Consider the following 15,003-nt stretch of genomic DNA (forward strand, 5'->3'; position numbering starts at 1 on the left):
AACACTAAAGACATCAAAATCATCAGAATAACATGCTGCATGATATTTTGAAAGATTTTTTGAAAAAGATTGAAAAATGAAGATTTTCTAAAAAATAGACAAACTTGACCCTTTAGCGAGCTTTTATATTTGACCTCGGACCTAAAACCTTTTTGGTAAAAGAAGTTAGCCCCAGACGTTATCTACAAACAATATATGTACTTGACATCTGTATAATTGAAACTTTTTGAGTTATGGCCATTTTAAACTTTTTACGTATGACATCATGGCGGCCATATTGGATTTCGGACTGACCCGAAAAATACAAATCTTGACTATGATCATCTCATAGTTATTTTTATAAAAGTTTGAACAGAATCCCACTGGTGAAATTTGAGGAGAAGTTTAAAATGTGAATGGTCGGCTTACCCAAAAGAACAAAGGAAATTTTCAAAATGGCGTACCACTTTAACGGCAAATGTTACCGAAACACTAAAGACATCAAAATCATCAGAATAACATGCTGCATCATACTAAGAAATTTGTTTTGAAAAAGATTGAAAAGTGAAAAGCCCTAATAAGGTCATTTTAAACAGTTGTAAGCTGAAGTTTTCTGCAATATCAGTGAGTCACAAATGTCAATATCATTACACAGATACTAGTACTATACTGCGATGTTTGGGATCAAAATTGTTCGAACAACCAGACGCGCAAGCGCAGTAAAGTAAAACAGGTCAAAATGGGAATCAATGCCGTCACCGTTTGTTACACTAAACAAAAAAGTCGTACAACATACAAACGAATCTTAGCGGTTTTCCGGTATATGCTCTCAACAAAATGAACAACATATTACTACACGAGATTTAGCATACGAATCTATCTCAACCATTACTACTAACAGCTTCAGGAAAACTACTTTTTATTTGTATTCGTCTTTACATTTTGGAAAACTAATACTTATCCATATTTGGGCACGAACCGTTTGCGATGGCCAATTTCCGGAGCACGTGAAAGTGTCGTGTTACAAACCTACACCTGTACTTGTCCATATTTGGACACGAACTTTTGATATGGGGAAACAATGAATTCGATTGGATGACCAGTGACCACCTCGCTGCAAATCTGCAGCTCCAGTCCGTCACACACCTAATATCATCATGGTCACGCGTGATGGAAAAAAACTATGATTCTCTGCGCAGTCGCAATCCGAAAAGTGTAGAATTTTCGCTGGATAGTGGCATACATGTCAAAATGGCTCGCAAGGAGGACACGAAAGTAAGTTTTTATCTTTTAATTATGTTTATATTTTGTTGCTAAAAGCTGTTAACAGAAGTGTTACAATGTTAACAGCGTTCCAGACAGCAGTACATGCACTTGGATATTCAAAATCGTAAAGAGAAGCAACTATTGTTATCTTTCATGAACTCGACTTAACTCCCCTACACCAGGCCTAAGCTAGCTGTTGTACGTACATGTATATCTTAAATGTTTGCCATCGCCCAACAAAGTGAGTTGTCTACTACAGTATTTACCGATATCATTTTGACGTATGTAAATGAGCCGCACAAACTATGCAAAACACGCATGCGCAAACTCTGTTGTTTTGCAAAACTGCAAACTGGCGATCAAAATCACGCATATCCCCGACAATCTTGTCTTATAGTAAAAAATAACCAAACTATGTATCAAGCGAACTGATTTCTGTCAACAACCCAAAACATCCGCTGAAGCTTTACGGCATTACAGGGGATCGGTTTCGAAATTTTGAGTAACATATGACATCGGTTAACAACCACAACACATTTGAATTAAGTAGATTTCTATATTCATATACATTCTGAAAACATAACCCCGATGTTTTATAAGGTTTCAAAATGTATATGACTAGAATGTTGTGGTTGTTACTGATGCCATATGTTACTCAAAATCAAGAAACCGATCCCCTGTGCTCGGCATTTGATTAAATCACATTCTATTTTTAGACAAAACAAATTTGCAAAGAATTAAATGAAGATAATTATATGATTGCAAAAGTTAACTTTATTAAACTTTGTATCTATAAACGAAAACATAGTCCACTAATTAACATTTCAAAAGTCTGAAAATGAAATAGATATATCTTGGCCGAGAAGCTATATAAAATATATTTCGACCTGTTCTTTTGGCCACGGATATCACGCGACAGGTGGCGTTACTGGTCAAGATAAACTAGGCAAAATGCAGTCGTGCAGTTAAAAACGAAACAAAGTTAAGATTGAGTGCAAGATGAATAAATGTATGTATCCATTCAAATGACACATTAATAAAATTACATTCCTGATAAAAAATGCAGTCTTATTTTCCCCAAAAATGATTCAAAACTGATATAATTTTATTATCCGAAATGCATTAGTTAGTTAATTTATTTCACCAGCATTTTTACATTATAACCATCAACATTAAAACTAAGCTGTTTATCTTTTTTAAAGATATTTCTTGTTTAGTACAGTAGCCTATTTATTGTAAGCTAATTTAATGGAAAGTTCATACCGTCATCTGCTAAAAACAACTCGCTGAAACTTCAAATATTTCTTTTTAATGTAACAGCATCATATACACTTTGAATTCCACGAATTAAGTTTCTTTGTTTTTTTTTATAAAGACTTAAATGACAAAAAGCACATTAAATTCTCACAATTTTAACAGGAATAACTTTTAAATCCTTCCTTATAAAATCCATTATGACTTCCATCCATGTAATATTCATTGTGATTCTATTTTCAAAACAAATACATACAGTAATCAGTTTTTAATTTGTAATTTTTCTTAACTTTCATATTTTTTCAAATAAAATATTTATCATGAAAATAAGAAGTCGCTAAAATCTTAAGATTAAACATACAACCAAAAATGTTATATTGTATATGTGTATGTTTGCGTGCTGCTTATATTCAATGAATAGTATCAAAAGATAAGATTAAGATCATCACTTTAACAATTATCTTGAACTCGTTTATATAACATGTTTATATATATGGCATTTAACAGGCATGTATAAAGTTGGAAACCTACACTACTCTCATCGATAAATATAAAACTTAATTACAGCTACAAATACATGTATAATTCAATCTAATTTAAAGGTCAACATCAAAGTGAAGATCCTGAGCAACATCACTGAAAGATCTCAACCTAGGTCAACCCAAGGAATGTGTGATGTTATCGACAACATTACGAAGACTATAAAAACCCTATTCATACCAATGCAGCAAATAAAAAGACTAAATCAAGGCCATTTCTATTTGCTGAGAAACATTGTGATGGGTGAAACAATAAGGATCACAGAAAAAACCATGGTAAGTCAAATAAGTAACGAAATATCCATGCAAGATTGTAATATCCATGACACTTAATTAAACAAAAGATACCAAGACGGCTTCATCATAATCATCATAAAAATTGAAAACAATAAAGAAACGAGCACCGACCAGAAATCTTGAAAATGTTATGACAATCTTGATACAATATTATTTCATCTTTTATGTTAATTTGTATACCCCCGCAACGAAGTAGGGGTTTATACTAGAATCAGGATGTCTGTCTGTAGACACATTTTGTCCGGACAACTCCTCCTAAACCGCTGGGCCGATTCCAATGAAACTTCACACAAATATAGAGGACCATGTGTAGTTGTGCATGCCACATTCTTTTTCTCAAAACTATGGTTGCTTTGGCAACTGGTCACTATAAACAGGTTTTCTGATAAGAACCATAACTTTTAAGTTTGCCCGGACAACTGCTCCTAAATCGAAAACCGATTTCAATGAAACTTCACACAAATATAGAGGACAATGTGTAGATGTGCATGCCACTTTGTTTTTCTCAAAATTATGGTTGCTATGGCAACTGGTCACTATATTACTGGGTTTAATGTCTTAGTTGGCCTCTAATTATCAGTTTCAATTCACCATTGACTCGTGCAGATTGCGGGGGGTATTAGTCGGCCATCCTGGCTACAGTTCTAGTTAAACCATTATTTTTGTACCATATACAGGTAATGGATTGTTCACCCTTTCCTATTCCAATGGCACTTGAAAAAGAGTACATAAACCCACCGACCCTAACAGTGACAGAGGCGCTGGCATCACCAATAAAACGCAGGATCAATGCTGTTGGAACTCTAGCTGAGGTCAGTACTATATCACAAACTTTAAAACTATCCCCAATTGAATGATGTCAAGATATGAAATACCATAACGGCATCAACTAGTAACTGTATTTTTTTAATTACTCCATTATATCCAAAGCAAGTCAATTAGGCTTATTTACTTAAACAACTTATCCAATTTGAAACATCATTCTAGATCTTGACGTCGCCTCACCCACACCCAAAATGTCAGAATGACCTATAGGCTATTGCCATTGTGCTCCGTCGTTGCCCCCCATGCATGTTTAGACTTTTTAGCTCGCCTGGACCAAAGGTCCAGTGAGCTAATGTCACGGCGCAGCGTCCGTCCATCCGTCCGTCTGTCGTTCGTCAACATTTGCTTCAAATCGCTACTAGTCAAAAAGTTTTTATTGGATTTTGACCAAATTTGGCCAGAAACATCCTTGGCAGAAGGGGAACAGATTTTGCATAAATGGTGACTCTGACCCCCGAGGGGCCAAAGCGGCGGGGCCCAATAGGGGAAATAAGAGGTAATTCCTTTAAATCGCTACTAGTCATAAAGTTATGAATGGATTTGAACCCAATTTGGTCAGAAACATCCTTGGCAAAAGGGGAACAGATTTTGCATAAATGGTGACTCTGACCCCCAAGGGGCCAAAGGGGCAGGGCCCAATAGGGGAAATAGAGGTAATTCCTTTAAATCGCTACTAGTCATCAAGTTATGAATGGATTTGAACCCAATTTAGTCAGAAACATCCTTGGCAGAAGGGGAACAGATTTTGCATAAATGGTGACTCTGACCCCGGAGGGGCCAAAGGGGCGGGACCCAATAGGGGAAATAGAGGTAATTCCTTGAAATCGCTACTAGTCATAAAGTTTTGAATGGATTTGAACCCAATTTGGTCAGAAACATCCTTGGCAGAAGGGGAACAGATTTTGCATAAATGGTGACTCTGACCCCCAAGGGGCCAAAGGAGCAGGGCCCAATAGGGGAAATAGAGGTAATTCCTTTAAATCGCTACTAGTCATTAAGTTATGAATGGATTTGAACCCAATTTAGTCAGAAACATCCTTGGCAGAAGGGGAACAGATTTTGCATAAATGGTGACTCTGACCCCCAAGGGGCCAAAGGGGCAGGGCCCAATAGGGGAAATAGAGGTAATTCCTTTAAATCGCTACTAGTCATTAAGTTATGAATGGATTTGAACCCAATTTAGTCAGAAACATCCTTGGCAGAAGGGGAACAGATTTTGCATAAATGGTGACTCTGACCCCGGAGGGGCCAAAGGGGCGGGGCCCAATAGGGGAAATAGAGGTAATTCCTTGAAATCGCTACTAGTCATAAAGTTATGAATGGATTTGAACCCAATTTGGTCAGAAACATCCTTGGCAGAAGGGGAACAGATTTTGCATAAATGGTGACTCTGACCCCCGAAGGGCCAAAGGGGCGGGGCCCAATAGGGGAAATAGAGGTCATTCCTTCAAATCGCTACTAATCATAAAGTTATGAATAAATTTGAACCCAATTTGGTCAGAAACATTCTTGGGGGAAGGGGAACAGATTTTGCATAAATAGTGACTCCGACCCCCAAGGGGCCAAAGGGGCGGGGCCTAATTGGGAAATAGAGGTAATTTCTTCAAATCGCTACTAGTCATAAAGTTATAAATAGATTTGAACCCAATTTGGTCAGAAACATTCTTGGGGAAAGGGGAACAGATTTTACAGAAATGATGACTCTGACGCCTGAGGGGCCAAAGAGCGGGGCCCCATAGGGGTAATACAGGTAATTCCTTTAAATCACTTCTAGTCATAAAGTTATGAATGGATTTTAACCCATCTTAGTGAGAAACATCCTTGGGGGGAGCAGAACAGATTTTGCATAAATGATGACTCTGACCCCTGAGGGACCAAATTAGCGGGGCCCAATAGGGGAAATAGAGGTAATTCCTTAAAATTGCTACTAGCCATAAAGTTATGAATTAATTTGGAACAAATTTTGCATAAATGGTGACTCTCACCCCTGAGGGGCCAAATGGGCGGGGCCCAAGACGGGAAATAGAGGTAATTCTTTTAAATCGCTACTAGTGATTAAGTTATGAATGGATGTTCTGAAAACAATTCTTCGTTGTTTTTTTAACCATATATAGCATTGTTTGAGATTGACAAATAAAACGAATTTGAACATGAACATTATTTTGACATTTGGTCAAATCCAACCAGGTGAGCAATACAGGCCCATGGGCCTCTTGTCTTAAAAGTCACAAGGACACCAACAAGACTATAATTATAATGTCCTACAGTTACCATCATAACACTTAAATTGTCAACCAAAGTACTAATACATTATCTTTATAAAACATCTTTTTCAGGCTTCAGATGTATTGCATACTGAATTTTCCAGACGGAAAATATTAAAGATCTCTAACAACACAGATGAACTAACCATCAAATTATGGGGGCAACAGAGTGACCTACAGCTGCCACAAGTGGGATCTGATGTTTCAGTTTCCGCCATAATAGTAGCACAATATGCGGGACGCAAGGAAGCTAATTCATCCTCATCAACTACAATTTCAGTAAGTTGCTTTATTTTAGTATCCACGATACCACATTCAATTAATTAATTTTTAGGTCACCTTAGACAAAGTCTCAAGTGACCTATTCTAATCGCCTTTTGTCCGTCGTGGTCCGTAAACTTTTTTACATTTTCGACTTCTTCTCCAAAACCACTGAACAAAATTCAATGAAATTTGGCAGAAAGTTACTATGGGTTAAGGTCAACCAAAATTGTGAATTATATGGTCCCCACCCCGCAGGGGCCTGAGGAATGTGGCCAAAAACGGTCGAATTTACTAAAACTTCAAAAATCTTCTTCTCTACTCTTAGATATGGTAGAGTAAAACACACTTTATAGATGAAAGGGTCTTGTGGTGCTTTGCCAAAATTGTGAAGTGCATGACCCTGGGGTCTCACGTTTGCCCCTGGGGAAGGGGTAAACTTTACTATAGTTTATATAGAGAAATCACATTTTTGACTATTATTCATTGGATTTGTATTGGAATTTATTCTAAACTGGTTAATATTATCAGTGTTGGATAACTGTTTGATAGTATGCATATGTTGGCCCTGACTGACCCCCAAGGGGCTGATGGGCGGTGCTAAAAAGGGTCAAATTGACTGAAATTTCAAAAATCTTCTTCTCTACTCTCATATTTGGTAGAATCAAAAACTCTCCATAAATGAAAGGTTCTTATGGTGCTTTACCAAAATTGTGAATTTAATGAACCTGGCAACATTATCACCATAGGATAACATTTTGATGATATGGAAATGTTGGCCCTGACTGACCCCCAGGGGCTGATGGGCGGGGCTAAAAAGGGGTAAATCGACTGAAATTTCAAAAATCTTCTTCTCTACTCTCATATTTGGTAGAATCAAAAACTCTCCATAGATGGAAGGTTCTTATGGTGCTTTACCAAAATTGTGAATTTAATGACCCTGGGGTTTCACGTTTTCCCCCTGGGGAGGGGGTTAACTTCACTATAATTATATAGGGAAATCACATTTTTGACTATTATTTGTTGGATTTGTATTGGAACTCGTTCTAACCTGGTCAACATTATCACCATAGGATAACATTTTGATGATATGGAAATGTTGGCCCTGACTGACCCCCAGGGGCTGATGGGCGGGGCTAAAAAGGGGCAAATCGACTGAAATTTCAAAAATCTTCTTCTCTACTCTCATATTTGGTAGAATCAAAAACTCTCCATAGATGGAAGGTTCTTATGGTGCTTTACCAAAACTGTGAATTTAATAACACTGGGATTTCATGTTTTGCCCATGGGGAGGGGGTAAACTTTACTATAGTTTATATAGGGAATACTATAGTTTATATAGGGAAATCACTTTTTTGGCTAGTATTTATTGGATTTGTATTGAAATTTATTCATACCTGGTTAACATTATCAGCGTTGGATAACAGTTTGATAGTACACATTTGTTGGCCCTGACTGACCCCCAGGGGCTGATGGGCGGGGCTAAAAAGGGTCAAATTGACTGAAACTTCAAAAATCTTCTTCTCTACTCTCATATTTGGTAGAATCAAAAACTCTCCATAGATGGAAGGTTCTTTACCAAAATTGTGAATTTAATGACACTGGGGTCTCGCATTTTCCCCCTGGGGAGGGGGTTAACTTGAGACAAAGTCTCAAGTGACCAATTCTAATCTCCTTTTGTCCGGCGTCGTGCGTCCGTAAACAATTTACATTTTCGACGACTTCTCCAAAACCCTAAACTAAATTCAATAAAATTTGGCAGGAAGCTTCTATGGCTAAAGGTCAACCAAAATTGTGAATTATATGGTCCCTAACCCCCCAGGGGGTCTGAGGGGCGGGGCTAAAACTGTTCAAATTGACTAAAACTTCAAAAATCTTTTTCTCTACTCTCAGATATAGTGGAATCAAACACTCTTCATAGATGGAAGGGTCTTAAAGTACTTTTCCAAAATTGTGAATTTGCTGACCCTGGGGTCTCACGTTTGCCCCTGGGGAGGGGTAAACTTTATATGGGAAATTATATTTTTGACTATTATTTGATGGATTTCTATTGGAATTCATTCTAATTTAACAAAATTAACATTATCAGCTCTGAATGGCAGTTTGATGTTTTGCACATATTGGCCCTGACTGACCCCCAGGGGCTGATGGGCAGGGCTATAAAGGGTCAAATAAACTGAAATTTCAAAGATCTTCTTCTCAAGACCCAATTAAGACAATCAAATACTCTTATAGATGGAAGGGTCTTGTAGTGCTTTACAAATGTAATGAACTTCACGACCCTGGGGTCACAAGTTTGCCCCTGAGGAGGGGGTAGATTTTACTAAAGTTTATATAGGGAAATCACATTTTTCATGACTTTTATTTGTTTGATTTCCATCGGAATTCATTCTAACTTTGTTAACATTATCAGCATTGGATGACAGCTTAATGGTATAGCTTAATGGTATACACCTGTTGGCCCTGACTGACCCCAAGGGGCTGATGGGTGGGTTCAATTAAATTAACTGAAATATTCAAATCTCAGGTGACCGTTAACACCCATGGGCCCCTTGTTTGTTATAAACATGCACGGTATTCATGCTATGAATGAACCCATCTCAAAATGAAACCAAAAAAAAAAAAAAAAAAAAATACAATAATATGCGATATGATAACTTCATAGTACTGTAATAGAATATTTAACACATTCATCTTGCTATCTTTTACCAACCAGCACGCAAACCTACTTGTAACCAAAGTTGTCATATACTCGCAGAGCAATGTTGATCCAGTTTATATAAGATATCTTATGTATTATATAAAATATCTTGTATGTTTATGGAGATATCTTGTATAATATATAAGAAATCTCATAAAAGATATATATAAGATATCTCATAAAAGATATAAAATATCTTATAAACTTTTCTTTATGAGATATCTTATAAAGTATATAAGATATTTCATAAAAGGCAAGGAGACCTCAACGTCCTGATGAAGCCATAAATGGACAAAACTGTAATTGATCCTTACTCACCTAGTGTTTTCCTACCTCAATCACCCTGCATACCTAAAGGTATCTAGACGAACCCAGGATCTACCCAAGCCATCTCTACATCGGTGTTGGCTCTATTAACCACTTACTTCCATATATGTCATAAAAGAAATGAGATATCTTATATAATATATAAGATATCTTATAAAGAACCAGACTCTCGCGAGACCGGAAAAACCTTAAACTTTGAGAATGACTCCCCCCTCTGTAAGGTAACTTCAGTTTTGTTGGAAGGCACATGACACATACACAATCAACCCTCTGTCACGACCGAAATCGGCGAAGCAGCAGGTGGGTTGTTTCAGCAAACATGAATATGTGGCAATTATAAATCTGTTTCAAACCATTATCTATAATTTCAGCTTCATCTTTGCCCCATTATTGAGCAGAGGAGAGTTCATTATCTCAAATTCAAATCTTAATCTTTATAAAATGTCTTGTAACCGAATTATGTAAGATATCATATATAATTTCCTTCATAAGATGCCTTGTAAAAAATATAACTTATCTCATATAATATATAAGATATTGTATTTACTTTTCTTTATAAAGTATCGTATCTTTTATGAGATATCTTATATAAATTGGTATCAACTGCATCAGGATCAACGTTGCTCTGTGAATAAATGACATGTTGGCTTGCAATAAGTATTAATCATTCCAACTGATGAAGTTACCAACCCATCAGCATATCCCAAGAACTTCCACAAAACAATCCAAACAAAAATCAAAATAATTCTTTTAATATATCAACTCTAAACACCAATTTCAACCATAAATATACAAGCAATAATTACACAATATACATCCAAAAAATCGACCCACACACACTTAACATTATCAAATTAAAATAGCAGTTCTAACATATTTAAATCTTTAATCATTTCACTAAGTTTTCAAAAAAATCTAAAGGTCTGTATCTTTTGCTTTACAGGAGATCGTTGATGAACATCCCTTTCAGGGCGAGATAGATGCCATCACCTTTGACAGGTAAATCCCATCGAAAATTGACCCCTGTCAACTTTTTAGCTCGCCTAGTCCACAGGCCCCAAGGTCAGCTTATATAATTATGCCATACTGTGGCGTCCGTCGTTTATCCGTTCGTCAACAATCGACTTCTTCATTACCACAGATCAGAAATTACCCAAATTGGTCAGAAGCATCTCTATAAGTGTACAAATGGTGGAGCTGACTCCCTGGGCAGGGCCAAAAGGGCTCAATTTGGCTAAATTGACAAACAACATCTTCTCTGAAACTAAATAATGGATATTGCGCATATTTGCCTGGTAGCTTCCCAATGGGGCAGGGATTCAAAATTGTACAAATGGTGGGGCTAACGAAATCTCAACTGACAAGTAACCAATTCTAATCCCTATTTGCCCATCTCCATCCCACATACTTCATCCAAAAAAAATACATTTTCAACTTTTTTCCAAAACCAAAAACCTCTCATCCAAATTCAGTAAAATTTTGAAGAAAGTTTCCATGGCCAAAGAACTTTTATGTTTGACCCTAAGATGGAGGTAAATTTTGCTAAAATTTATATAAAGAAATCTCTTTTCTAACTGTCATTTGTTAGATTTCTTTTCGATTCAATTTTAACTTGGTATAGAATTAGCAGTTTTGGAAGACAATTTGATGGTATACAAATATTGGCCCGACTGAGCAACGTCACGAGATGGGTTGAGTGAAAATTATCAAATTGACGGAAAGATTAAAAAATTTGTTGACTGTTAAGGCTCATGGACTTTTAAGAACTCTTTAGAACAACACAAAATATAGTTTTTCAAAAATATACACAAAAAATAATTTTAATCATTATTTCCACTACATTTTAGACAAGAAGCTTCAATTGTGCTCAAAGATGACGTAGACAATGTCTACAATGTGGACACGCACAGCCTACAGGAAATATTTCCAGACCTGGAATTCAAACCAGACGTCCAAGTCGTTGGAACGAGAAGAGGAACAAAAATAATCTCTCTGTATGTAATCTTCCAATAAAATCATCATTTTCAAGCTTCAGTGTGGCCATATCACCACATATCAGAACCCCAATATATATTGCTATTATTGACAAAAACAAACGACACCTATATTTATATACATATTTACATTCTGTGTAGCATTTGCCTATATGTCGTTAGTATACCAAATGGTATTCATTAGACTGTATACTACAATTTACAGTGATTCAGTCAGTGTAGGCATGCAGCCCCATGTGTTGCAAGTCAAAACAATGGCCGCCAGTTACTTTTGGCCTGGAAAATTTTCAAATGCTAGCATTTATATATATACATAATCCATAACAAAATATAAAGAAACTTCACAAGTTATGAGAGTAATATTTTTACAAACCACACAAACTAAAATTTATCCATTTTTTATTTCAACAGAAAACAGCTGATTCAGAAGGACTGAACATCCACTAGGACATCACCACCATGAAGCATAGGATGTCACCACCATGAAGCAATCGTTCATGAAAGACTTTTTTTCGTGTTTAACATCTTTTTTTCATGTTTAACATCTTTTTTTCGTGTTTAACATTTTATAATTGTTCACCTTAAACCAATCCCAAATTTATTTATCACAATCCTGAAAGACATATATTAAAATACTCCAGAGCAATCATAATTATTCCACATCACCCGTTCATAGTTTAACAATAATTACTCCAAGTTTTATCATTTTTAGGTCACCTGAGACGAACTCTCAAGTGACCAATTCTGACCGCCTTTTGTTCTTCGTCATGCGTCGTCCGTCTGTATGTGAATTATATGGTCCCAATCCCCCCCAGGGGCCTTAGGGGTAGGGACCAAAAAAAGTCAAATTGACTAAAAATTCTTAAATTCTTTTCTCATCTCCCTGATACGGTAGAATTAAATAAAAACGTCTTTAGGTCCTTTACCAAAATTGTGAATTTCATGGCCCTGGGGTTCATGTTTCCCCCTTAAGAGGGGGTAAAATTTACTAGAGTTTATATAGAGAAATCACATTTTTTAGCATTATTTATTCCAATTACCATCTGAAATAATACAAACTTGATTAGAATTATCAGTATGGCATTCCTGATGTAAACTTTATGTATATTTGCATAGAGCGACCCAAGGGGGCTTATAGTCGGGGCCACAAAGGATCAAATTAAGTGAAATTTCGAAAATTTTCTTGTCAAGACCTAAATAATATTGAATCAAATGCTCTTCATAAATAGAAGGGTCTTAAGGTACTTTACCAAAATTGTGAATTTTATGACCCTGCGGTCTCGCATTTCCCCCTGAGGAAAGGGTAAAGTTTACAATAGCTGTATAGGGAAATTACATTTTTGAGCGTTATTTGTTCCAATTGCCATTAGAAATAATACAAACTTGGTTAGAATTATCGGTATTAGATGCCTGATGTAAACTACATGTATATTGGCGCTGACTGACCCCCAAGATCTTGTGGGCGGGGCCAAAAAGGGTAAATTAAATTTACTTTGACAATTCAAAACTCGGGTGACCATTAACGCCCATGGGGCTCTTTTTTCAAAATCATAATCTGACAACTGTCTTTAAATGTCTTGCTGTCTCAGTTCTACATATTCCAATATACATTGCAATAATATATGCATGTTTAAATCTATGATTACAAATCCATTCAGCAATTTTTTGAACATTAAAGCATGCTCAATTTTCTAAAACTTTGTCAATTTATATCACATCTCCATCAAATTTACTTTGATTTGTAATATAGTTAAAATCAAAGGCATTCATTTACAGAAATTATTTCATAATCAGTGTTCACCATTCAATTATGCGAGACTTTTTATTAAAATATATTATACTTAACTAGTGACACAGCACATTTTATCAAGATTTTTTAGGTCACCTGAAACAAAGTCTCAAGTGACCTATTCTAATCCCCTTTTGTCCGTCGTGCGTCGTGCGTCCGTAAAACAATTTACATTTTCGACTTCTTCTCCAAAACCCACTAACCAAATTCTATGAAATTTGGCAGGAAGCTTCTATGGCTAAAGGTCAACCAAAATTGTAAATTATATGGTCCCCACCCCCCAAGGGCCTGAGGGGCGGGGCCAAAAAGGGTCAAATTGACTCAAACTTCAAAAATCTTCTTCTCTACTCTCAGATATGCTGGAATCAAACACTCTTCATAGATGGAAAGGTCTTAAGGTGTTTTACCAAAATTGTAAATTTCATGACCCAGGGGTTTCACGTTTGCCCCTGGGGAGGGGCTAAACTTTACTATAGTTTATATAGGGAAATCACATTTTTGACTTTAATTTGTTTTATTTCTATTGGAATTCATTCTAATTTTGTAAACATTGTCAGCATGGGATGACAATTTGATGGCATGCACATGTTGGCCCTGACTGACTCCGAGGGGCTGATGGGCGGGGCTAAAAAGGGCCAAATTGACTGAAATTTCACAAATCTTCTTCTTTACTCTCAGATATGATAGAATCATATACACTTCATAGATGGCTGGGTTTGAAAGTTCTTTACCAAAATTGTGAATTTCATGACCCTGGGGTCTCAAGTTTGCCCCTGGGGCGGGGCTAAACTTTACTAAAGTTTATATAGGGAAATCACATTTTTGACTTTAATTTGTTTTATTTCTATTGGAATTCATTCTAATTTTGTAAACATTGTCAGCATGGGATGACAGTTTGATGGCATGCACATGTTGGCCCTGACTGACCCCAAGGGGCTGATGGGCGGGGCTAAAAAGGACCAAATTGACTTAAATTTCACAAATCTTCTTCTCTACTCTCAGATAGGATAGAATCAAATACACTTCATAGATGGCTGGGTTTGAAGGTTCTTTACCAAAATTGTGAATTTCATGACCCTGGGGTCTCAAGTTTGCCCCTGGGGCGGGGCTAAACTTTACTATAGTTTATATCGGGGAAATAACATTTTTAACTTTTATGGGTTTTGGAATTCATTCTAATTTTGTAAACATTGTCAGCGTGGGATGACAGTTTGATAATATGCACATATGTTGGCCCTGACTGACCCCTAGGGGCTGATGGGAGGGGGGGGGGGGGGGGGGGGGGGGGGCAAAAAGGGTCAATTAGATAAACTAAAATATTTCAAATCTCAGGTGACCGTTAAGGCCCATGGGCCTCTTGTTTGTACTTAATGGTGAATTATTAAAAAATAGTACTTCATGATGAAGTAATGAAAATAATTTATCGAAGTAAATTGCAAATCATTTATGTCTCCATCACTCAAGTTACATATCTTCCATCTAAATGCTGTTATAGTTATTCTATATT

At 36.5% G+C, this 15,003-nt stretch overlaps 1 protein-coding gene across 1 annotated transcript; it reads left to right on the forward strand.

Annotated features, from left to right (window-relative positions):
• The first annotated feature begins 2,765 nt into the window (after positions 1–2,765).
• LOC117341711 lies at positions 2,766–13,648 on the forward strand. The gene is made up of 6 exons (XM_033903573.1): positions 2,766–3,314; positions 4,013–4,147; positions 6,497–6,703; positions 10,657–10,712; positions 11,561–11,707; positions 12,119–13,648. Exons 1-6 carry the CDS (start codon positions 3,168–3,170, stop codon positions 12,141–12,143), a joined length of 717 nt encoding a protein of 238 aa, XP_033759464.1. The 5' UTR covers positions 2,766–3,167; the 3' UTR covers positions 12,144–13,648.
• Positions 13,649–15,003: the final 1,355 nt, after the last annotated feature.

The sequence above is a fragment of the Pecten maximus genome, chromosome 14 (assembly GCF_902652985.1).
Source record: "Pecten maximus chromosome 14, xPecMax1.1, whole genome shotgun sequence".
Taxonomy (NCBI): domain Eukaryota; kingdom Metazoa; phylum Mollusca; class Bivalvia; order Pectinida; family Pectinidae; genus Pecten; species Pecten maximus.

Bases quoted from the DNA above. Each gene is read 5' to 3' on its own strand.
- LOC117341711 (XM_033903573.1), top strand. From the start codon at position 3,168: ATGTGTGATGTTATCGACAACATTACGAAGACTATAAAAACCCTATTC. The intron at 6,704-10,656 runs GTAAGTTGCTTT...TTTGCTTTACAG, and splicing joins CCTCATCAACTACAATTTCA to GAGATCGTTGATGAACATCC. The intron at 11,708-12,118 runs GTATGTAATCTT...TTATTTCAACAG, and splicing joins GGAACAAAAATAATCTCTCT to AAAACAGCTGATTCAGAAGG.